This window comes from Gigantopelta aegis, chromosome 6 (genome assembly GCF_016097555.1).
Source record: "Gigantopelta aegis isolate Gae_Host chromosome 6, Gae_host_genome, whole genome shotgun sequence".
Classification (NCBI taxonomy): Eukaryota; Metazoa; Mollusca; class Gastropoda; order Neomphalida; family Peltospiridae; genus Gigantopelta; species Gigantopelta aegis.
In genome coordinates, this window is record NC_054704.1 from 36,810,637 (window position 1) to 36,835,830 (window position 25,194).

General features: G+C 36.8%; 1 protein-coding gene across 2 annotated transcripts; it reads right to left on the reverse strand.

Annotated features, from left to right (window-relative positions):
* Window positions 1-1,421: 1,421 nt before the first annotated feature.
* On the reverse strand, window positions 1,422-24,132 carry LOC121376429 (low-density lipoprotein receptor-related protein 6-like). Of its 2 annotated transcripts, XM_041504295.1 has the most exons (9): window positions 24,001-24,132; window positions 21,061-21,294; window positions 16,933-17,101; window positions 15,825-15,952; window positions 12,489-12,645; window positions 10,572-10,681; window positions 9,372-9,494; window positions 5,200-5,313; window positions 1,422-3,490 (listed from the first exon to the last, which is right to left on the reverse strand). In XM_041504295.1, the coding sequence occupies exons 1-9, from the start codon at window positions 24,062-24,064 to the stop codon at window positions 3,189-3,191; spliced, it is 1,401 nt and encodes a 466-aa protein (XP_041360229.1). In that variant the 5' UTR covers window positions 24,065-24,132; the 3' UTR covers window positions 1,422-3,188. The 2 variants fall into 2 exon arrangements, with proteins under 2 accessions (XP_041360229.1, XP_041360230.1); XM_041504296.1 differs by lacking the exons at window positions 10,572-10,681; window positions 12,489-12,645.
* Between the last annotated feature and the right edge of the window lie 1,062 nt (window positions 24,133-25,194).

Consider the following 25,194-nt stretch of genomic DNA (forward strand, 5'->3'; position numbering starts at 1 on the left):
GCTACTCGAAACCACTTTAAACCGTGTGGACAATGTTAAAACACAAGACTGTAAGGGCTACATTTTCCGGCCACACATCGTTCCAGTTATGGCCAACGCCAACCAGTGTTCCAACATGACAACGCCAGGCCTCACACAGCACGTTAAAGTGGCCTCGATTCTGTAGCCAAATCACGTTCCCATTTACTAATATACTTTGGTGCATGAAAACGAGTTCCTAACGTAATTTTTATATATATGCCGTGATCCCTTTTAGTTCTTTAAAATAATATAGACATGTTTTGATCAAAAGAGGAATTTTTCTGATAGGGGTTTAGAAGAGAGAAATGGCCATCTTTCAAGTACAGTAGCTTTTAACCCTTCAAAAATTGTGAATGGAGGATCAAACCCATAAAACTCACAAAAGGTATCATAACTGAATAGGTTACCATCTGGATCAAACATATCGTGTACATTTGTAATACCTCTTGAATTCCAATTAGCGTAATATGTAGTTTTATTATTAATTTTTATCAATGAATTGTACCAAAGTGGTTCAGAGGCAACATCCTCCTCTTCAAGTGTCACTATGTTCTTTAAAAACGCAAGAGTGTTAAACACCTCTTTCCAAAACGTATTTGAAATCTTCTTACTGCACTGCCTGTGATAGTCATCACCAATATTAGTAATTAATGCATTTCTGGAAGGTAACTGACAGTGAAGCAAATGGGACTGCAATGGTTCAGGACCTTTTTTTTTTCCTTTTTTTTTAAATAAATGTCATATTGCCCCAGAAAAACAATAGATAATGTCAGGATTATTACCGTATATAGCAAGTATACACAGAATATACCATGGAGCAAGGAGAGAAAGGGAAGAAAGCTGAAATAAGTATTTTTTCCAAACCAGCAACATTGTAAAACAAACAACCATAGTCTTTTTCTATATAAAAACTATTTATTAATCTTCTTATCCAGGTTAATTTCAGAGAATTTACAAAAATATTCTAGATATATCATCTTCAAGCCACTATAATAATTTGGTTGTGTTAAGGTCGTTCTGGCTATACGGTCTATGGAGTTCTTCCAAACATTAATTTATTTCTGTCTGGATTAGGAATGCCAAGAATAAGATGAATAAGTTTTGACAAAGCTAATGATTTTACAACTACAATTCTTCCTAACATGGTAAGCTGTCGTTTGGACCAGGAGTTGAGCAAATTGGAAATTTCATTAATTTTTTCTGTATAATTTAAATCTACAATTTGGTCTAAGTCAACATTAAATTTTACTCCCAGGAATGTAAAGGTGTTTTGAAACTTACCCTCTATGTTAGATGCCAAATAAGCTCAGTTATTAGTGAGCTGAGATGTCATTACACAAATGTTCGTGTTTGTAGTCACATAATATGTTTTGTATACAAACTATAACAAATGCATGAAGTGATTTAGTTGAAACAACATTTATTAACGAGTTAAATAAAGTAAGTAAAGTACACACGAAATGTGTTAATGTAAATCATGGGAATAACAAACATTGAATACACTTGATAATTACTCGATGTAATGTTTAACAGAATCCTTTTACTTATTACCATCTCGTCACATTTGACACTACCATTAGATGCTGTGTTTAAAATGTGTATACCATACACCAACAATGTTAAAGGGACTATTCGTACTTTGTTCCATTGCCATTGTTTCATTTTGAAGGAGCGGGATTCAGCTCAATCACCTGAGGTGCTTGCGTCGTAGGTTCGAATCACCTTGGAGGACCCATTCTCTGATTGGGTTTTTCCCCTGTCCCAACTAGTTCACCACGACTGGTATATAAAAAGCCGTGGTAAGTGCATATAAAATATCCCAAATCTCTTTGACATCCAATAGCCGATGATTAATAAATCAATGTTCTCTATAGCTCGAGACACTTCTAGCTCTCCCCTTATTGATATTGATATGTAGGGGAAGGCTAGAGGACACTCTAGGTAATGCTTTGGCAATCGTCGACAACCAAATGGTCGCAAGCTACTGTGTCTAAAATACATATGTTTTCCTAAATCTGAAGCCACATTTAGTTTGATTATTCTTGAGTCTTGTCATGACATTAAACTTACATGTTTCTTATACAGTACCAACGCTATACGAAAAAAACCAACGTTCCTATGCAAAAGTTGAAATTCTTCATTGCTTTAGGTTTTTACAACGTATCATACTTGTGCTGTACTTTATTGTGGTGACGTATAGGGGCGTCGGGTTTCTTCATGTAGCGTTGGTGACAGTGTTCTGTTTGTATTAAACAAAAATATTTGGTATTATTAAATCTGAACAACAAAACCGTACTCCATTATCATGGCACGAGGCAGATTCGAAAGCATGTTAGGCAAAGTGGTGATTGCTGCCATGATCCACTATCAGGTGCTCATCCTTTGAAGGAGCGCCACTCCCATAGGAGATCCGTAAAACATGTTTCATCCCCTCTACACCGACCGCATTAGGACTGCCACTCTTAAGACTAGCTTAGAAAACCCAAACTTGCACAGGACTTAATAAAGTTATATCTATAACTAAATAAGTGATATGTCATAGAAAAATTGGCCAAACTGTCGGTATTTAAGTTATGCATAAAATGACACATAATTCTGAAAACGTTACCTAAATCATGAAAAACACCCATTCCTATGTTCCATAATTACTCTCCCGTCTCCCCCATTCCCTCCAGAGAGTTACGTAATTATCGAATGACCCCACACCTTCTCGAGCACATTCTGCTCGCTTGAACCACATTATGTCTGACAATTGAATGAATAAAAAGAAATTGTCTTGAAGGTATACATAATATGAACAGTTATTTTTTTTCTAATAAGGATTAAGAATCTGATACAATGTTAGTATGACGTTTGTGTGTATTATTCACTTATCACGTCTACAATGTATTTGTATGATTTCGCGCATTCCATCAAAATTAATTTTCAATCTCTGGTCACAAACTGAACAAATAAATGTAATTAAAATGTTCGCTACTAAAAATAACAAGGATTATAAAAAGTCCCTCTGTTTTGATGTTACTCACTCTCAATATCCGTAACCGCCGCTGAATTACTTACCAATGAATAACCGTACAACAAACCACTAAAATATTTCTAAAAACACGTGAAAGGAAAACAAAGGTTTGGGCGGAAGAACTCGGTGATATAACCGACTATTTTCAAGTTTATTTTCCTGTATAGTAATGAAAAGGATGAATGTAATCTAGATCCGTGGGCGATCCAAAATGTTCTGGGCCAATGACGTCATACACCTCTTCTTGTGGTTGTGCACCAGCGGCCCCCAGTTTACTATAGGGTCCATGGACATCACCCTCGTTGGTGCAAGTGGGTCGTTGAGGAGAGTCATTTCTGGAGTCGTCATCTAGTCCATAGGCTATGTTGAAGACTGGTTCTCTGTTCGCTACTGGTTGATTTCGATTCAACTCATCATAGTCGGAGTCCGATTTCTTTGTTCTTCGGCGTTTAACTATATAAAAACAACATGTGAACAATACATACAATATACAATGACGCTGGAGCGAAGGTTCACCATAACATGTTGTAATTTTAAGTTTATCCTCTGCTTAAAAAATATTCTTTCATGGTTTTGCGGATATGGTTGTGTTTCCAAAATTCCTTTTCAAATTCATACTTCTGCGTGATCCTTTTTGGTCCAATTCTTAAATACATGTGCATTGAATATGTTTACTATAGTGACGTGACACGATTGATATATGATATTATTAATTATACGGAAGAGCATAACATCCCAGGCCTGCTATTATTAATTGATTTTGAAAATCATATTAAAGTTTCGGGGGGGGGGGGGGGGGAGGTGAAAATCTATTCGGAAATGGATTTATTTATTTTCTTGTATAATGTCCTTGTAATGGATTTGACTCATCCTTCTTTAGCCTGGGAAAGGATGTAGACAGGGTGATCCAGTATCTCCATATATATTTTTCTCTATAGTAGCCAGTTTGTTAAAAAAAAAAAAACATATATATATATATATCAAAAGTGACAATGACAAGCCTTTCACGAGGGACATAAACATGATACGAAATGGTAGCGAGTTTAATATTCTAATTATTACCCATAATTGATTTTAATTTATATGAGGTCGAATTGTTACATCCTACTTGACGTTCTAGTGTGTGTGTGTGTGTGGGGGGGGGGGTTAACACTTTGTTAAGAACCAAGATATTTTGAACCATTTGTGTAATAATATTGACTGAAGATGCAGACAAATCAACAGTATTATTGAATAGAACGGAAAAAAGCTTTTACGCTAGATTTTCAAGACTTAAAGTGAAACTAAATTGATTTGGATATAAAAAAAATGAAATTGATATAAATTATGTAAAGAATGGAAATTTGATTGAACAGAACATTTTAATCTATTGGGAATTATGTTTTATAGTGAGTTTTAAAATATTGTTAAAATTAATTATACTGATACATGCTACTGAAACTCTCGTGAATATTTGGTACTGTAGACCTTTAACACCATTGGCAAGAAAAACTGTTTTATTTCTTTCAAAACTAAATCATTTATTTCTGGTCATTCTGAACCCATCTATTAATGTAATACAGGGTTTTCAAAAGAAAGTTTTTAAATTTATATGGGAAGGGAAACCATGTCCAAAAGTTTATTATGGCGCCAAAACATTGCATGGATTAAAAACGATATATGTATGTATGTACACACACACACACAGACACACACACACACACATACACACACACACACACACACACACACACACACACAGACACACAGACACACACACACACACACACAGACACACAGACAGACACACACACACATGTATATGTTCTAACATATGAATATGTGCAATAGGTTCGAATTCTACCAAATGACACTTTTGTGTTTTCAAATGTATGTATGATTATGTATGGTTATATATTTTTTAAAACGTTAAATAAACAAATGTTTACTACAGTGATCTGCTAATATTTTAAGGCAGGTAAAATTATTTTACTTTTTTCTGTTAAACATTTAATGTTTGGTTACGAAATGTAACCTGGTCATAACACTAAATTAACTTGAACTGCCGCCAACAAACATTTAATTAGTGTCTCTTCTTTTGCCACAAGCATTTATTATTATTACTTATTTCTTTATTATTAGTGTGGTATTCTAGAATACAAGATGTCATGTGTATCACTCACCTACAACCACGACAACGATGATGATGATGACTATGACAACTACAACACCGCTTGCTGCCGCTCCCACTATTGGTATGCTGATAGGAAATGACGGTGTCTCCGATCTGCCAACATCTGCAAGTTCAAGTTCAAGTTCAAGTTCAAGTTCTTTATTTGCTTTGAGTTTTACAACTCATCAGCTGGATACATAACATACATAATACAACATAGTTATACAAAATACACACGTGCAAACCAATGGTGGGTGTGGTTTATATATAATCATGGACAAATGAAGTGATATAAGTTACATTTATTACATTAACTATTATCCTGCATTAACCGATCTCTAATTGTATTCGCTTGCACTAAATATTTGCCTAGGTTATTCAATTCCTTATTGTTACCGGTGGTTAATAACTGTATAAAACGATACACACTTGGCCGCTTATAATAATAAATTTTTATATATTTACAACGCAAATCTTTGTATTGTGGACACTCTATTACAAAGTGATATTCATCTTCTATGGCATTAGCGTTACACAGAGTACATATTCTTTCTGATCGTTCAATGTTTCGATACCTGCCAGATTCTACATTTAATTTATGAGCGCATATTCTAATCTTACATATTTCTTTTATATAACGCGTTTCCATTGGCAATCTTAAATATGTTTGTAATCTAAATTCATTTAATAAATGTTCATATAAAAGTCCTCTAGACGTTATCTGCAGATATATTATGTAGATATGTAGGTAATCGTCACCTAAGGTTAATTATGTAGATACCTATAACAAACCAGTATACAGATATATTATGATATACAGATATATTATGTTCATATGTAGGTAATCGTCACATAAGGTTAATTATGTAGATACCTATAACAAACCAGTTACAGATATATTATGATATATAGATATATTGTGTACATATGTAGGTAATCGTCACCTAAGGTTAATTATGTAGATACCTATAACAAACCAGTATACAGATATATTATGATATACAGATATAGTATGTACATATGTAGGTAATTGTCAACTAAGGTTAATTATGTAGATACCTATAACAAACCAGTATACAGATATATTATGATATACAGATATATTATGTACAGGTGTAGGTAATCGTCACATACAGGTTAATTATAGAGATACCTATAAAGGATATACAGATATATTATGTACAGATGTAGGTAATCGTCACATACATAATTAACCGGCCTCGGTGGTGTAGTGGTTATGCCATCGGACTTCTGGCTGGTAGGTACTGGGTTCGTATCCCACCTGAGGCAATGGGGGATTTTTATGCCAGTACCGGCTCCAACCCAGAGTGAGTGCACCGTAAGGCTACATACACCGAGTTTCACCCACTTCACGGGTGTGATTATGGGTGTGCCTCCCGAGTGTATCACCCCACATGGGGGATGATTACCCGGCATGCACTGCAGGTTCCGTATATCCCGGGCTCGGGTGATACCGAGATAAAATGACAGCAAGCGTAGAGCACGAACCTGTCAAGTAGTCCCAAATGTCAAATGGCAGTTAGATGAGGAGTTGATAATTTTTCCAACAAGGATACTAACTTTTTGTGTAAAAATGGTTCTAGTATATACTAAATACCTTTTATGAAACTCGGCGTTCGATGAAAAACAGTCTAGGTCATACGACCTTCACACGAAAATACGAGAGATAACTCTCATGTCTTATGCATTCGGCAATTTTCACTTAGCAAATACACTGACAAAGTTACTTCATTGATGTCCGATACCAATGAATGCATCCAAGGTGTTCCCAAAAGTCGGTAACCAATTTGTCATTTAATTAATTCGCACTTCTTTGCAAAGAGGATCTTAATCATTAAAGGGGCACTTACGACTACCGTAAGGTTGCTTTGTGAAACGGTTGTAAAGTTTACGATGCCAATTGTAAAACTCACCTTAAGTCACTACAATTAACCTTAGCTATAATTATTTCGTGGAACGGGACCCAGATGTATTACTTATCAATTATTGATATCATGTTTTATGGACAGAAGAAATTGATATTGACCGATTTCTTCTGTCCATAAAAACATGATATTGACTGAAATGTGGTCAATAATTATTTTATTACATAATGCCATCCATAAGGCTCGTACATTCCTGCTTTGTTTATCAGAATCGAAATACGCCAATGCTTATAATTTCCCACAGTGCGTTAAAACTGGTGGAATTTAGTGACGTCATGTAATCCTATGGCGTTGCATAACAAGTAGAGGAATGAGAAAATAAACAGTTGAAACATTATCAAGACAAAAATTAAATTCGAGACTTCATAACCAGCAACCGGCCTCGGTGGCGTCGTGGCAGGCCATCGGTCTACAGGCTGGTAGGTACTGGGTTCGGATCCCAGTCGAGGCATGGGATTTTTAATCCAGATACCGACTCCAAACCCTGAGTGAGTGCTCCGCAAGGCTCAATGGGTAGGTGTAAACCACTTGCACCGACCAGTGATCCATAACTGGTTCAACAAAGGCCATGGTTTGTGCTATCCTGCCTGTGGGAAGCGCAAATAAAAGATCCCTTGCTGCCTGTCGTAAAAAGAGTAGCCTATGTGGCGACAGTGGGTTTCCTCTAAAAACAGTGTCAGAATTACCATATGTTTGACGTCCAATAGCCGATGATAAGATAAAAAAATCAATGTGCTCTAGCGGCGTCGTTAAATAAAACAAACTTTACTTTTTTTTCATAACCAGCAAGAGTGTCAAAACCATATTAACAGCAAAATAAAATACAAAATGTGGTAATTTATACTGAACAGTTTCCGATTACTTCCAAATGCATTTTTTGTTTGTAACATAAAATCCTGAGATTGCCGATTCCATCTGCGTTTTGATATATTATGTACGTTTCTAAATCTGCAAGATAATCCTTACATACTTTGACGATTACTGACCTTGTCTTTGTCGTATTTGCGGAATTAAACTCAGTAAAGCGTTTTGTTACAAGTTTGTGGTTGTTTAATTCGAATTAGCAGTTGACGTTTCATTACGTTACCTACTCATTAATTCAACATAATTCTGTCTCATTTTTATTTTCATTGGTTAAATCTCCCAGGGCATTATCACTTTTGATCGGACCGGTGGGACCGTCTCAGGGCAATATCACTACTTACGGAAGGTCATGTGACTTGTTTTTTTACCAAAACGAATACAGATATATTTTCTTTTTGTAATAATAATATAGCTAGATACCTATAAACTTCATATTACGTACAGATGTATAAGTAACTATCATCTACAGATGTATTATATAGATTTAAATAAACTTCAGATATATTATACACCAACTACATACGTATTATATAGATACCCGTAATCATCAACTACAGATGTATTAATATAATAAAAAAATACCTGTAACTTTCAAATATTATATGCAGAAGTATAGGTAATGGACAGTCGCCTGGAGTGGAAAAGGTTATAGTAGTGGAAAGGTGGTGTTATCGCCAAAAACAGTCATATCGGTTTTCTGCTGTCGCCACAGTAAGACCACTCAGACCTCACCTTTGGGAACATATAGTGTTATCTTAATTTCAACGTTTTAGACAACCCTTGAAAATGTTATTTACTGTTTTATTATTAATTTACATGTATTAATGTATTATTATTTTTAATTATTACTTTTGTTGTTGGTGGTAGTGGTGTTAATAACAGCCTGGTAAACTTTATTTTGGCTGCCCTTCTTAATTGCTTAAAATGTTTTGGCAGAGCAGTCTATTTTCTTTTGTTTGGCCTTCATCAGTTTTACAACCAGTCATGATTTGTTTAGGCTCTTTATCAAAGTACCATTTCAAATTATGTCCGCTATGCATATTTGTTCACAGCCGCCTTTATCAATTGTACAGGCACTAGTTACTGAAATAAATAAATAAATGTATTTATACTATACTATGCAATGTTATACTATGCTATACTATGCTATGCTATGCTATGCTATGCCATATACATATACATACACATATACATATACACATACACATACACATACACATACACATACACACTGTTTCATGCACGTAAGCGGGATTGACCGCGTAGCTTGTAGGCCCCATGCATATGGTTGAGTTAAAGAGCATCCTTTTTGGTGGATGTCTTGATAGTTGAGAACATATCGTGGCAACAAAACTAGATTCCTTGTCCTCACCCGTGCAGTTCAGTCCGTTTGTTGTGAGTGTGTAGCCATCATCACATGCGCATTGTCTTCCCCCAGAAGTCGGTATGCAGATCTGTTCACAGCCACCTTTGTCAGTTGTACAGGCATTCGTATCTGTAAGAATATGATTGTTACTTACACTATGGGCCGAATTTACGAAGCTTGTGTTTCTTGAACACGGGTGTTTAAGCATTGTAAATTTATATAGTTACACGTGTGTAAGACATAACAGGCTTTGTACATTCAGTCCATATGTCTAAATTCGGTCACATTGTAAAATGTCTAAACAATTCCAGGCAATTTGTAAAGCGGGCAATTTACAAATTGCTTAAGTTTTCAGTAATTTCTCAAATTGACTGGAAAACGAAGGCCGTTTTTGGACAGATTGACTAAAATGAATTTGGGTAAAGAAAATAAAAGTAATGTGCTATATTATATTTTAATTTTAAAATAGTAAATCAATCGAAATTTGAAACCTAAGACGTTTTTTCGGTGGAGATCCATTATTTGTTACTAGAATGTATTTGTTTTTCATTCAGGTTGTTTAGGCATTGACGTAAACTGATTAGAATATACATGTATTTGATTTTACATTTTATGCCAAAACACTCCGTAAGTGTTCGTTTGTTTTTGTTACAATGAATATGCGTGTCTACCATTATCTTATTTTTTCTTAGACAAAATTGTGTATGGTATTTATGTAAGATAAAGATTCATGAATTAATGCTTATACTTATTATATATCCGTTAAATTATCTACTTTGTCTTTTGGCATTTTAACGCAGTTTTACTTTCTTTAAAAGAACAATCGCATAATGTAGGAACTCAATCAGTATATTTAATATGACCTCGCTATAAACGTTTTTGCACTCGCTATTACACGTTTTATTTTTAAAACAGTTTTGCACGTATTATATCACAGAATATAAGTAATCCATGTATTTTATGCTATCGATTCCATGATTATAATTACAAAATATAATTACGTTTAAAAACATAATTAAATAATAATAATTTTTTAAATCTATAATGTTATGATTTTGAAAGAAACTAAAAAAAACTAAAGTTTGTTTAACGACGTAGAGCACTATTTTTTAATGTAACGTTTAATGTTCTAAATGTAACGTGGACTGTTTTTAACTAAAACATATGTTTATGGAAAATAAAGAACGACTATTTTGTACTACTTACCATTTTGAAAGGCGCCGGCTCTAAAAACGTGTATGCCATTAAGACGTTTAAAACGGCGTCCGTCCCACGAAGTGACATTCCTTCCATCCAGATATATGTGATATATTCTCCTGATATGCATACAACAAAAAAAAACGTCTGAGGAATTCACCTGGACATTCATATTCAAAACTAATTTTTGATTTTCAGCAATGTAACTAGTAACGTTCCTTCCATCCATCTATCGACTTTTGTGTTACATGAAAAGGTGGTTATTGTGTCTACCGCCTTGCTTGGAGACTGCCCTCAAATGTTTGGGGGGTTTTACCACAAGGAAATCGATTTTCATATTTCTTCCTATCCAACGTGATTTTGTCTTCTTTTTTTTTCTTTTTATTCATTCTCCGTAAATATTGACGTGTTATATAAAATAAAAAAATCTAGATAAAATTTCACTTAGCTTTTGGCGTCGTATTGTTTTTCTTACAATTTTGAATCTGTTGCTATTCTAAAAATATTTGACATATGAGACTACGATTTTCACTGAATGTGGCAAATGTCTATTTAGAAATGAGTGTGAATTATTAAAATTACAGACCCCATACTTTTAGCCAATTCCATATTCACAAGGGTTATCTTTCTTCTTCTTCTTCTTCTTCTTTTTTTTTTTTTTTTTTGGGGGGGGGGGGGGGCACCCGATATATAGATATATATACTGAATTGCACAAGTGAGGTATCAATACGTTTATTTTTAATTTTTTGAATATATGATTCGGAACATCAGAGATGAGGAGGACAGCCATTACAGGTAACAGTTGGGACCTTGCAAGTCAATACATCGATCATGTACACGTTTATACCCATAGTGAGAACTCATTACACGGACAAGAGAGGCAGGATTTCAGAGAAGGTGTGTGATTTGTTTTTATATATATATATATAAATTTCTCTTTGTTTTGCCTTCTAACGGAGGCCTTCCATAAAGGCCTGGTGTCATATTTAATATGAAGGATTTATCAAGGCATATGCAAACGGTGAGAAGAAAGGCAAGATCCATCTTTTGTGCGAGTGATAGTGTCAGTAACAACACGTTAAATTCAGATCATAAATAATCTCTATTTAACTATAAACAGTAATAGCCGATTACATATTTACTTAACCATCTTTACTTGACTTTCATTTCTTTATGGGATGCTTACTAATAACAGCCATTAGTAGCAGATCAAAATCTAGTATCATTGCTGCCACATCTATCCTGATTGTAGCTGCAGCTTTGTGTCTGTCATACTACTCCATACTTAAACACTATATAACTTCCATTCATTCATTTTAAGTTACCAGCAAGATGAAACAATTCAGTTGTAATAATGGATAAAACAATTTCTGGGAATATGTATAAAATTAATTTAAATTTCAGGTATTATGTATAATAAATAAACATTTCATGGGTTTTATACATAATTCAATAAATATGCATATGTATATATGTATGTTAGTATGTACGTGTTTATGCATTGATGTATGTATGTATGTATGTGTGTGTATGTGTGTGTATGTATGTATGTATGTATTGATGTATGTATGTATGTATATATTGTATGTATGTCGGGTTTGATTATCATATACATAGATATTAACGTACTGAGCCCGTGCGGTGTCCGTGCGATGCTGTCTACGACGTGTCTACGGGCCAGTAAAAATTCTAAAACACATCGGGAACTTTTAACTCCGCGCTAAAAGCTTCCAGTCCGCCCTACAACAAGAAAAGAACGCCAAGGCGCCAGCAGGATAGCCACGGCACCCTTGCGGCCGCCGTGAGATTTTGACAATTTTACCCGAAATTTTGACCGGTACGGGCGCCTTATCCTGAATCGGTGGAGATGTGACTTAGTCATAATTAAAGATCGCTGTAAACATTTTCTGTGTTGTCTTGCTTACGTTCTATTCCATTCTGTGGTGTATATGATCTGCTCAAAGAGAAATACGTCGAAAGGTTGGAATCTTTCACCGTGAACCATTCGTCGTCTGTTATAGCCATCAAAATTCATAACTTCAATTACTTGGGTTTTTGCGTCGCACCAATACATCTTTTGTCCTAGTTGAATATACAAATAAAAATGAAACAAACAATCTATATCAATACCTTTCCTCTGCCTTGTATAAATGTTACATAGGCATCCTATCCGGTGACCGTAACACGCAAGCGTGGTAGTGAAACAATGGTCCTTTTGTTTAGCTGAAAAATACCCTATATCAGTGACTTCGACAACTTCTTCCCAACAGTTCCATTTTGTTTCAGTCCTTTTATGAACGATGTACTACAATATAGGGTGTATACCACCAAATCAAATCTCATAGACAATATTAGTAACATATGTGGTTAAAACTCCTACCTGCAGCGTATCAATCGACATATACACCACGGATATAAATACTACCACCCCTCACCCTTAAAGTAAATCAGAAAACAATTGGAGGTCAAGCTGCTCATTTCAGAGATAACAGGTAGCGTCTATGACTACCCTTGATCCGCACACAATTTGAGTATTTTTGTTTTACAAGGCTACTTGACAAAGTGGTACTAGATAACATTGTGCCCAGATGAAACTATTTTTTTTACAACAAACACACTCACATTTATCGCCTATGACAGGGCCTGTGATATTAACTGCTCTATCAAACGTTGGTTGCCCCTTGAACTTTGACCCATCCGGAAGTTATTTGGTTTAGTACTACCTATAACGACATTGCTATTTATTTATCTCCACAAACCATGACACAACTGACCACTACAGAGTTTTGCAAAAGTGGGTTTCCATTCTAGAATGTACGATGTCATTGGTTACGAATGTATTGTAAATTGGTTCTATTATATTTATTTTCATTAAAACAACTAAGTCATAATGTCATTGTTAAAGGAAGCACACTTTTCATTTTAGTACACTGTGTGATGACCCTATAATTTCATAATTTTAAATGGGCGGGGTGGGTATGTCAGACCTCCTGGATCTGCCTATGTATATGTAAATCACGTTCTAAAGCTATCTTATTCGTTGCTGTGCGCTGTGCCATTCGTGAATATCTTGTGTTTATTATTCCATAGCGACAAAGGGGCGGGACGTAGTCCATTGGTAAAGCGTTCGCTTGATGCGCGGTCGGTTTGGGATCGATCTCCATCGATGGGCCCATTGGGCTATATCTCGCTCCAGCCAGTGCACCACGAATGGTATATCAAACGCCATGGTATGTGTTACAGTGGCGTAGGAAGATGCCTAAAAGTGGGGGGGGGGGGGGAACACTTATATTTACATACTTTTACACTATTATAACGCAAATGTAAAGCAAAATATTTGAAAAGGGGGCACATGCCCTCCTGCCCCCCCCCCTTCCCCGTTTCCTACGCCAGTGTGTTATCTTGTCTGAGGGATGGTGCATATAAAAGATCCCTTGCTGCTAATCCAAAAGAGTAGCCCAAGAAGTGGCGACAGCGGGTTTACTCCCTCGATATCTGTGTGGTCCTTAACCATATGTCTGACGCCATATAACCGTAAATAAAATGTGTTGAGTGCGTCGTTAAATAAAAACATTTCCTTCCATAGCAACAAAAACATATCACGTTAAAGAACTGCGATTGCACTACACTACACTACACTACACTACACTACACTACACTACACTACACTACTATAATATACGCATAGGCGAAATATTCATGGAATTATCTCTTTAATACAAAGTGGCATAATTTCGTTATTTATGATCGTATCATAGTCAAATTTGACATGAGTATGTGACAATGTTCTTGCTATAGGTTGGAGGCGGTTTCGTCACCAAACAGCGTCGCACGAGGGCGCTGAAATCAGTACCTTGTATGGCCACCAGCAGCAGCAATCACTGCGCGACATCTCCTTGGCATAGACTGAATGAGTCTCTGAATCCGAGCACCTGGAATCCTAGCCCATTCTTCCTGCAGTGAACGTGACAGTTGCGGAAGCGTCGGAGGCTTCGGGTCACGCTGGCGTACACGTCTGTCCAGTTCGTCCCATAGATGTTCAATGGGGTTGAAATCTGGCGATATTGATGGCATGGCAGCACATTAATGTTCTCATTCTGTAGGAAATCTATTGTTGCACGTGCCGTATACGGCCTGGCATTGTCCTGCTGAAAGAGTTCTCTCTGTCGATCCAAAATGGGAAGCATGTGACGGCGAAGAATTTCATCCCGGTAGCGTACAGCTGTCAGGTTGCCTTGTATGAACACAAGTTCACTTCTGCCGGCTCCCCACACCATGAGACTCCCTCCACCGAATCTGTCAACTTGGGCGACGCAGTTTTTGGCAAAATGTTCATTGCGGCGTCTGTAACGTGACTTGTCGCTGAACCATACTCGCCGCCAGTTTCCCCAAGTTCCACCCCTGTACATTCGTGCACCAGCGAACACGTAAATGTCGATGTTGACGTCACAGGACGGGATCAACATACGGTCTCCAGCTTCTCGAAGTCGGTTCTGAATGGTTTGTGCAGAAACCCTTCTCAAACCAGGTATGCGTCCAGCAGTGTTCGTTGCTGTGGCAATTAGGTGGCGCAAGTGCAGGACCCGGATGTAGGGATATTGTGCTGCAGTTGTTATGCGAGGTCTTCCACTTCTGGGCCGGTCTTCAGCTCATTGAAACTGCTGGTACCTGTCCTATAGACGTGATAGGTGCTCTGATAGACGTTCATGTGGCGCGCGACTGTTGACTGCCATTCACCCAACTGGGGGGCGGCCTATTGCAATGTTTCGATTCGGCAGGCTTAGTCTTGGCATCTTGTAACCCGGCTACGTCGAAATGGTAATGAGGTATCATTGCGAGCATTGCAGCTTTAAATACCCATCACTACACCAATCTTTTCCCCGAGTTTCACGTGCATTCGCCAAAATCTGACCATTTCACGCCGATTTCCTGCAATTGTCGCACAACGTGCCACAAATTTGTTTTAGGGTGCATTTGGGAATGCTGTCCCATTCCAGGAACATTAACAGACATGGTCATTCAGCAACATTGTACAAAAAAACTATATTTTGTCAAATCAAACACTTTTCTTCTTTCCCTATCACCTATGCGTTTCTTTTTTAACAGAGTATATATAGTATAGGATACGATACTATACTGTGCTGCGCTGTACTGTACTGTACTGTACTGCACTATATTATAATATATTATATTATATGTTATCATATTCTTTAAATAAAATATAATTTTGTGTGATTAAACACACATTCATTTGCTATTACCTTGAGTGTCTAGCGTTATTCCGTTTGGCCATCCCAGCCCGGCAGAAACCAGCGTCGTTCTGCTTTCTCCTGAATATGTTGCTCTCTCTATCTTTGGACTTGCTCCCCGGTCTGTCCAGTACATCATTCTACGAAAGAAAACGCTTTAGAATATAACAGCTCGTGAGAGACTAACAGACGAGTGAGAAATAATGTAGAATTAAAGTCGCATTACTATGCAAGAGTTGTAATATTAGCCAGCTGATAAACCAATCATCCATCGACAAAAATGATGCACTGTTATCATGGCCAATTCCACGGTGACAGACGTTACATTCAGAGAGGCTTGAGGTCATTCCAACTGATCTGGTTGCTAGAGTGGTACCCCCAGTAAATTGGTATTGTTTATGATACTTGCCAATGTTCATGTCTCATTTGAAGCCATAGAGAAAGGTGCTTAGAAATAGTTATGGTTTAGTGGGTAATCAGAAATATGTGCGTGACAGACGTTACTTCAAAAGGACATGCGTAAGAAGCAACTAACTTCATTTCCAAATTGTGTGAAACCCTTAAATTGTACAAATCAATGTTTGCCCTTGAAGTAAAGGTAACATGGCTATAGAATATTTGGTTTAACCACACCTCGGCACATTTTGAGCTACGGTTACTTTGGAGTTTTAATATATTTACTTTGACTTTTGATCAGCAGAGAAAGATATTAAAAACAGCATGGGATCATTTATATGCATTTCCCATATAGGACAGGGTATATCATGACTCTTGTTGGGGCACAGGTGGGGGCTGTTTAAAACATGAGTTCCCTTAGCTCGATGGATCTTGCGACCCACCGCACCTCGGGCGACCATTCATCCACCGAGCTATATCCCGTCTCTTTGTTAACAACACCACTAGAGCACATTGATTTATTAATCATCGGCTATTGGATGTAAAACATTTGGTAATTCTAACATATATTCTTAGAGAGCCAACCCGCTACATTTTTGCATTAGTAGCAAGGGATATTATATATGCACCGTCCCACCGACAGGATAGCACATACCACGGCCTTTGAAATACCAGTTGTGGTGCACTGGCCATACGAAATACCAATTACAAATTGTCGTCTTACCTCTGTGTTCTGTCAAGCGCTATTCCTCGAGGCTCGTCTAAGTTTGTATTAATTATTGTCTTGTGGTAGTAGTCGGTCATGTCCATCAGAGCGATGACGTCATTTCCTGTGTCGGTGTAGAATATCAGTCTTGAGACTGGATCCAGCGTTAGGCCATAAGGTTGTAAATCTGGAAATATTATAGTCAAACAGTGCTCATGAACTTCATTTTTGCAATATCGGGGTCTGCTTTGGGCAGGTTGGCCTTTACATTAAAGTTAAAGTTTGTTTTCTTCAACGACTCCATCAGAGCATATTGATTAATTAATCATCGGCTATTGGATGTCAAACATTTGGTAATTTCGACATGTAGTTTTGAAAGGAAACCAGCAACATTTTTCCATTAGCAGCAAGAGTTGTTTTATATGCAGTTTCCCACAGACAGGGCTGCACATACCACGGCTTTTGATATACCAGCCGTGGGGCATTGATTGGGACGACCGGCCTCGGTGGCGTCGTGGTAGGCCATCGGTCTACAGGCTGGTAGGTACTGGGTTCGGATCCCAGTCGAGGCATGGGATTTTTTAATCCAGATACCGACTCCAAACCCTGAGTGAGTGCTACGCAAGGCTCAATGGGTAGGTGTAAACCACTTGCACCGACCAGTGTTCCATAACTGGTTCAACAAAGGCCATGGTTTGTGCTATTCTGCCTGTGGGAAGCGCAAATAAAAGATTCCTTGCTGCTAATCGGAAAGAGTAGCCCATGTAGTGGCGACAGCGGGTTTTCTCTCAAAATCTGTGTGGTCCTTAACCATATGTCTGAAGCCATATAACCGTAAATAAAATGTGCTGAGTGCGTCGTTAAATAAAACATTTCTTTCGTTCTTTCTTTGATTGTGACGAAAAGAAAAATAATTAAAGAAATTGGTTTTTAATGTAAATATTGGGTCTTTTAATAACACAATTGTACATTATATATTATTAAAAGTATAGGATACCGTAAAAAAGAAGCATTGTTTTAATCCGTCCATATATAGTATCATATACAGTATATAATAGATGGATATATGTTTTATTAACTAGTAGGATAAACCAGTCAATAAAATATAATTCCATTCTTCATTAAACAGATGACATTTTACTATGGATATGTAATATACTATTTCATTCATAACGGCAGATGTTTTTACAAACAGCACACAAGAAAAGAACTTTTTATTTAAATATGAAAATTTCCTTTTTGTTTTTCCTAGTCAAGCCGAATTATAATTTATGACAAAAACACTTATAGTGAAGGCTGGGACTGGTTCTAGATACACTCAGGCACGTAAGAACTGGGGTTGCCCCCATTCCGCCCCCACCGACCCTCCCCATCCCGTTAGAGGACCGTGTGCAGTTCCAAATGCACTTAGCCCAGATGGGCAACTTGTTACGTGATACCTTTGCGCGACGGTCGTCGAGCTTTTCTAATACACACCTAGCGCAGGTGTGGAGGCCATGTGGCCAGTAGTTACGTAGTAACTCCGCTAGTGCTGTTTATGACCAGGGGATTGCTCGCGGAATGGCGACAGCCAGTCTGACGATCAGAGAAAGATATGCCGGCGTGGTGGCTGTGGAAAATCCACATGATAAGATTCAGTACCGTCTTGTGTCCCCAGGCGATATTCGCTGTCTCTGAGAGTTTTGAATAAATAGCTAGGGTTTTAGAAATATCGGGGAGAAACATATTGGAAGGCGTCCAGGGGGAACGTTAGTCCGTCCGGACTGGTAATTATATATTTTCTGCTCTGTGTATAACCTTGATGTGATTGATGTGACTTTAAATATTTTAATACTGTATTATACCAATATTATTTAGACGGTGCTGCCGGTCATCTGACGCAGTAATCTGTAGGCTCACTGTCCTAAATAATTATAAAAAGCTTAACCAGTCATCCTAGAGGACCTAGGTAAACTGTAGGTTATTGTCTTTATTGTGATAGGTACCAGTATTAATTCTGTGTTACAAGGTTACTGAATGAGTAGTTAAAGGTTAATTAAAAATTAACCAGTTAGGAATAGAGTTGTAATTCCTTTATTAATTAAGTTCCCCTGGCAGCGTTTCTCAATTATCACACGTGTGGGTGTTGTGTCACGGTGAAGTGATTAGCATATTGTGTAAACTAGACACCTAGAGATTAACTAATTAAGTGATCAGTTCTGGGTTGTTATTATTTGTTGTTGTTAATTAACTACTGCGGCAGTACATTTGTCAGCGTAGGTTAATACAGATTCCAAAGTGTATTGTGTTTTTGTTGTGTTTTCTTGTGAACTAAACGTGCTATAATAATATATACTTTATATAAGATCTTATCTCTGATCATACCTAGACGAGCCACAGCGGGTATAACTGCCTGTTACAGAGAGATCTAATAGATATACAGTTAGGAGAGATATTTGGACAATCGTGTTTCATTCAGTTACGGGTATTATAGGATCCCCGTGACACACACATACACACACACACACACACACACACACACACACATATATATATATATGTGTGTATATATATATATATATGTGTGTGTGTGGTGTGTGTGTGTGTGTATATGTGTATATATATATATATATATATATATATATATATATATATATATATATATATATATATATATATATATGCAGGCTGATTTTTGCCCGAGTTAAACGATATTCCTCGAATTTGGATAATAACAAATATTCATAAAAGCTTTACTGCCAAACAGCAAACCCCACAAAAAATCCGGTAAGAAAAATATAAATTTACTGGTTATTGATATTGATGCTTTAAGTAAGTAACCTCCCTGAAATGGCTGCAAAATGGAATTTCAGAGCGTCTAGAGTTCTTGCGCCTTCCATGCTCAATGGTTCTAAGAATTCATCTGCCCCCCCCCCCCCCCCCCCCCCCCCCCCCCCCCCCATTTTTTTTTAATCCTAGCTACAACCCTGAATAGCTATACAGGGATGCAAATGAATCACTACAATTTTTTACATGGATTACAACCAATATTGTATCGGAGTAAAATGATGGAAATACACGGTGAAAAGGTTTTTGGCCTGCTCATTTGCCCGAAATGCTGTACCTGGATACTATTCAACTATGTCAAGGCAAATAATAACCAGGTAATGTTAATTTGTATTCATGAAAGGCCGATGGGCGGTGCCTAAACTCACTTTTTAAGGAACCAAGTGTTCTTTTAGACGACGTTGCACAAGTGTTCGGTGAATGTTACATGAAAATTACTTAATGAATATCGTTAAACCATATAGTTAGAAAGATTATCATTCTAAGAATCGACTGATATATAAATATATGTTTTATTGTGTAAAGGTGTTTTTTTATGTTTGTCGTTTTTAGCGAGTGGGGGTTTGTGTCTGATCGATCTTCGTTTCCAAAAGGTTCAAGCATTCATTAACACAAAGTAAAATAATTTATGCAGAAAAATATATTTGATATGTAATTACAATCGTTAAAAAGTCTCTGTTAGTCGATAACATCTTACAAAGTGCAGCAAACTCAGGAATGTCCCTTTAAGCAATTTCCTATGTTTTCTCTTGCATTTTGTTTCAGTTGTATGACAAACTACTTAAACAAAGTATCACTATAGAATGCTTAAATGTAGCTTTTAAGTTGATTATGGATATAGACTTATATTGAAGAAATTAATCCACTATGCTATTTGAACTCTACATTTTTGTTTTTGCTATATTGTTCCCCAAAATAGTCTACAAACCTGCAATAAAATTCACATAGCTGCTAGTCACAGACGTAAATTTACCGAAGTTTTGTGAAATGGGCCCCAGGACCCGAACGCTTGTCAGTGGCGGATCCAGAAAATCCATTGGGGGGCAGTGACATGAGGAGGAATGCCAAGGGAACTTTGGGGGAGGTTTGAAGGGGAATCGTAACAAAAATTAAAATTAATATATAATAAAATTATAACTATCGCAAAATTATGGGGGGCCCCTGCACCCCCCCCCCCCATCCCTCCTAGATCCCTCTGCCTGTGTATATAATATATACTGATAAACTCATGTCCAGGATTTTATTAGGATAGTCGTTGCTTTTAAAAAAGAGGGGGTTGTACTTCAATAGAATCCTCTTTTTTTAATGTTCACCAAATACCTGGCTTTAGTGTTCGCACTAATCTTAAATCTTCCCCATTGAAGCCGCACGTTCTGATATCCGGTCCACCGACGTCTGTCCAATATATTTTGTTCATCACTGGGTCATAGTCGATGGCGATGGGGTTTTCGTGATTTTCTATCCCAATATTGGAGTAGCTGGAATTGCTAACATCCAGTTTCCATATTTCTTTGGCAGAACTGTCTGTGAAAAGTACATATACGTCACCTGACCCTGTAAAATAAATGTAAACAGTAATGTTAATAATATGTAAATTACGTACATGGTAATATGTACATTATTTAAATAATATTTGTAATTATGTAGATAACAATATGTTGGGCCTTTTTGTTATTGTTGTTGTTGGGGGTTTTATCGCTGGTTGTTTTTTGGGTGGGGTATTTTTTGTGGGGTGTTTTGTTGTTGGTTTTTGGGTTGTTTTTGTTGTTGTTGTTTTTTGGGGAGTCGGGGCCTGGCGCCCGTTCAAATTGTTTCTAATCACCCTTAAATATTTTTGGATATTTTGGTATAAATAGTTTTTGTTTTTTATCACGACTGTGGTATGTGTTATCCTGACAGGTAGGGGCCTACATATAAAAGACCCCTTGCTACTAATGGAAACATGTAGCGGGTTTCCTCTCTAAGACTATATGTCAAATTGCCAAATGTTTGACATCCAATAGCCGATTATTAATAAATCAATGTGCTCTAGTGGTATCGTTAAACAAAACAATTTTCCCCCTAAGATAGAAATAAGAAGTGTATTGTACTTTTAAACTAAATACGGCACTTTTCGTATTTTCCCGGAGTATTTGCTCGTGCCTACCCCTGCTAGGTACATTAAATGATTTCATTTCATGTTATTTAATTTTTAATAATTTTTGTTATCCAATTAAGGTTTAGGCACTTTGTCCTGGGCTCAGCTATCTGCGCTGTCTGTCCAGGACAGTTGGTTAGTTGTTAGTGAGAGAGAAGTTGGTGTAGTGGCCTTACACCTACCCAGAATTATTCGAAGTCTTTAAGTATACGTGACAGAAAGACGTTTCATTTTCCATTTTACTACACAAAGGTGAATTATCATGGACGCAAGTGCCAAATTTGTGCATGTATTTGTGATAAATAACTATAAATTAAATAGGTATTTTCACAGATGCAAGTGCCACATTTCGCTGTTTGTACATTTATTTGTGATAAATAACTGCAACTTAAATGTGCATTTTTAAAACTGAAAGTGACATATTTCGCGATTTGTGAAGAAAAAAAACCCTACTGATTAATCTATCCCAGACAAAACGTCTGCATTATCTCAAGAATATCGAAATTGGCATGTGTTCCTACTCAAAGTAAATGGCGGCTTCTTCAAGAATCCTGAAGTAAACTTAAAATAAAAAGTAAGTAGGAAATATGTATGTCCATCAAAACAGAAACGTGTTCTTAGTAGGTGGGGAATGTATACGCGATATAACAACTGTGACGTCACACGTTTTTCATGTCTAACTCCAAAATCTTCCCTTTTAATCCACCACACATATAATGAATATACAGGTAGTATAATTAACAGAAGAATATCAAAATTGTTATATTCTGACGCTCGGCGTAAACAGGAGCTGCCTCAAGAATTCTAGGGGGGGGAAAAGTAAACAGACAAAGCTATCTGTGTTAATTAGCAATCAAAAATAACAGGAAATCAAAACTACAAATAAATGCGACGTCACGCGCTTAATCTGTCCACTAACCTCTAAATGTCCTGCCCCCACCTAGCACCCTCGTCCTCTGCCGCTAATAAAGGTGGTCTGACCCACGATACTAACTAACGACCGCCGGTAGTAGGGTTGTATAGTAGGTGGTTACAAGTGCCTCTTATAGTAACCCGAAGTGGTCAGACTAAGCCCACAGCTAAAAACTGATGGGGAATGGCAGGTGTGTGGCACGGATAGTCACAAGAGACAAGCACCTGGAGAGACAAGGACTAAGATGTGGAGGTGGACAGCAAACGAAGTTGAAATATAGGAGGAGTTGCCAGATCGGGAAGAAATGAGATGGTATTCAAAAGAAGAGAAAAAGAAAGGGGGCAGTAGGATAATAAAAAAAAAAAAATCCAACAAAAAAACATTCTGCTATTAAATGAAATTATTTGGTTGTAGTTTTTGTGTGTATAGAAGATAAATTCTTTATATTTCAAAACAAAAAGTATTAAATAATTTGGGTCGTTAAATAACTGATACAACGTATTTCTGGTCGTTGTGTAGCACAAATGCAGTTTTTAAATGAAAAAAGTATGGATCTCGAAAATTAAGGTCAGTGACTTTTCGTAATTCACAAATTACTACCTACGTAATTTAGATGTTATTGCCTAAGTCATGTACATGTAATTACAAGTGTATCTATGTAACTTACCTTAAATTCTAACGGTATTGCTCCAGAGAAATTGCGTAATGTCGGGGTCTACCTGTATACTTTACACAGACCCTGTACTGACTATCAGACTACGGATTAACATACCTATATTGGACATATTACTACCCACACGATTTAACCTTTTAATACTGATCTATTTCACATTAAAGTAATTTTGTAATGAAAACAATATACATGTATGTGTCCGGTATATCAAGGCAGCCTGTCTATAAAGGTCAGGTATGTGCAGGACATGTAAGTTAGCAAACTCGTTTGCAATTTACAAAGTTGTAAATTTACAAACAAATTTAAGCAATTTACGCATTTGTTTTCTACATTTCGTACATTTCATATTCAAGTATTATGATCTCACGCCCAGTTGAATAATACAAAAATAAAAAATAATAAAATAAATAGTTTGGAGAGTAAAATGGTAAAGAGTTTTCAAACAGAAGGTAATTTTTACACCATACATTTACATGTACGCACCTATCTAAGATATGCACACACACACACAAAAACTGAGTAAATTAGTTTACTTACTTTTTCCGAAAGCTATCGACAAAACAAAAAGTACTTCCACTGTTAATTGATAAATTATTTTCATGTTTCTTATATTGGGTTCTTTTTTCGCTGAAGTTTTACTTTTTCCAGCTACACAATAGATTAAGAAACATGTCGGATACAACTGTTAGTCAGAAAATCAAAAACCTTACTGAACTAACCAAGCGTTAATACGAATGTATATCGTTTTAGGCCCGTAACCTACATTTTGCCTGGGTGAGGTGTGTGGTATTCTAGAGGACTTTTGGGAGGAGAATGAGTAAATCCTTACTCACATATTGTTCATACATTAGTGCTAAAATCACTGCAAGGATATTCGTAGTTTTATGGTAAGATATATTTTCAGGAAAAAAAACCCGAGGGGGTTAAGAGTTGCTTTTTCAGATTACTAAGACGTTAGTCAGGGAGCGGCAGGTAACCCAGAGCTAAAGTGGTCGCCAGATGCACTGTCGGTCTAGGATCGATCCCTGTCGGTGCGCCCATTTCTCGTTCCAGACAGTGAACCACGACTAATATATCAATGGCCGTGGTATGTGCTATCATGTCTGTGGGATGGTGCAAATAAAAGATCCCTTGCTACTAATGGAAAATGTAGCGGGTTTTCTCAAAAGTACTAAATGTTCGACATCCAATAGCAGATGATTAATAAATCAATGTGCTCTAGTGGTGTCGTTAATCAAAACAACTTTATGATGTTATTACATTTACTTGGCAATGACCAATACTCCGCATGGAAAGGAAATGATTAACAGCAACCGAGCAAATTTTAAACTACGGTTATTTGAGATGTCTAACATACGGTTATTTCGACACATGATAGACAAAAAGAGTGGAAACCTGCTGAGAATATAAGTAGCAAGTGAGATTTTAATTGGCAGGACAGTATATACCAGGGACATTTGATATATATACCAGTCGTGGGGCATTAATCGGGGTGTGAAAATATTTCTATACCAATATAGTGGATGAAGTATTGGTTTAAATGAGAGTAAATCTTCCCACAGTTTAGAGCTCTACAATTTTATTCGGGGAAAACAATGTTTCTTTGGGTAAAGACGTTTTATATAACAAATTAATGAAGTAAGGAAATGTTTGATTTAACGACGCACTCGACACATTTTATTTACGGTTATATGGCGTCGGACATATTATCATATGGTTAAGGACCACACA

Bases quoted from the DNA above. Each gene is read 5' to 3' on its own strand.
- LOC121376429 (XM_041504295.1), bottom strand. From the start codon at position 24,064: ATGAAAATAATTTATCAATTAACAGTGGAAGTACTTTTTGTTTTGTCG. The intron at 15,953-16,932 runs GTAAGACGACAA...TTTCTTTCGTAG, and splicing joins GCGCTTGACAGAACACAGAG to AATGATGTACTGGACAGACC. The intron at 3,491-5,199 runs GTGAGTGATACA...GTTTTTATATAG, and splicing joins CATCGTTGTCGTGGTTGTAG to TTAAACGCCGAAGAACAAAG.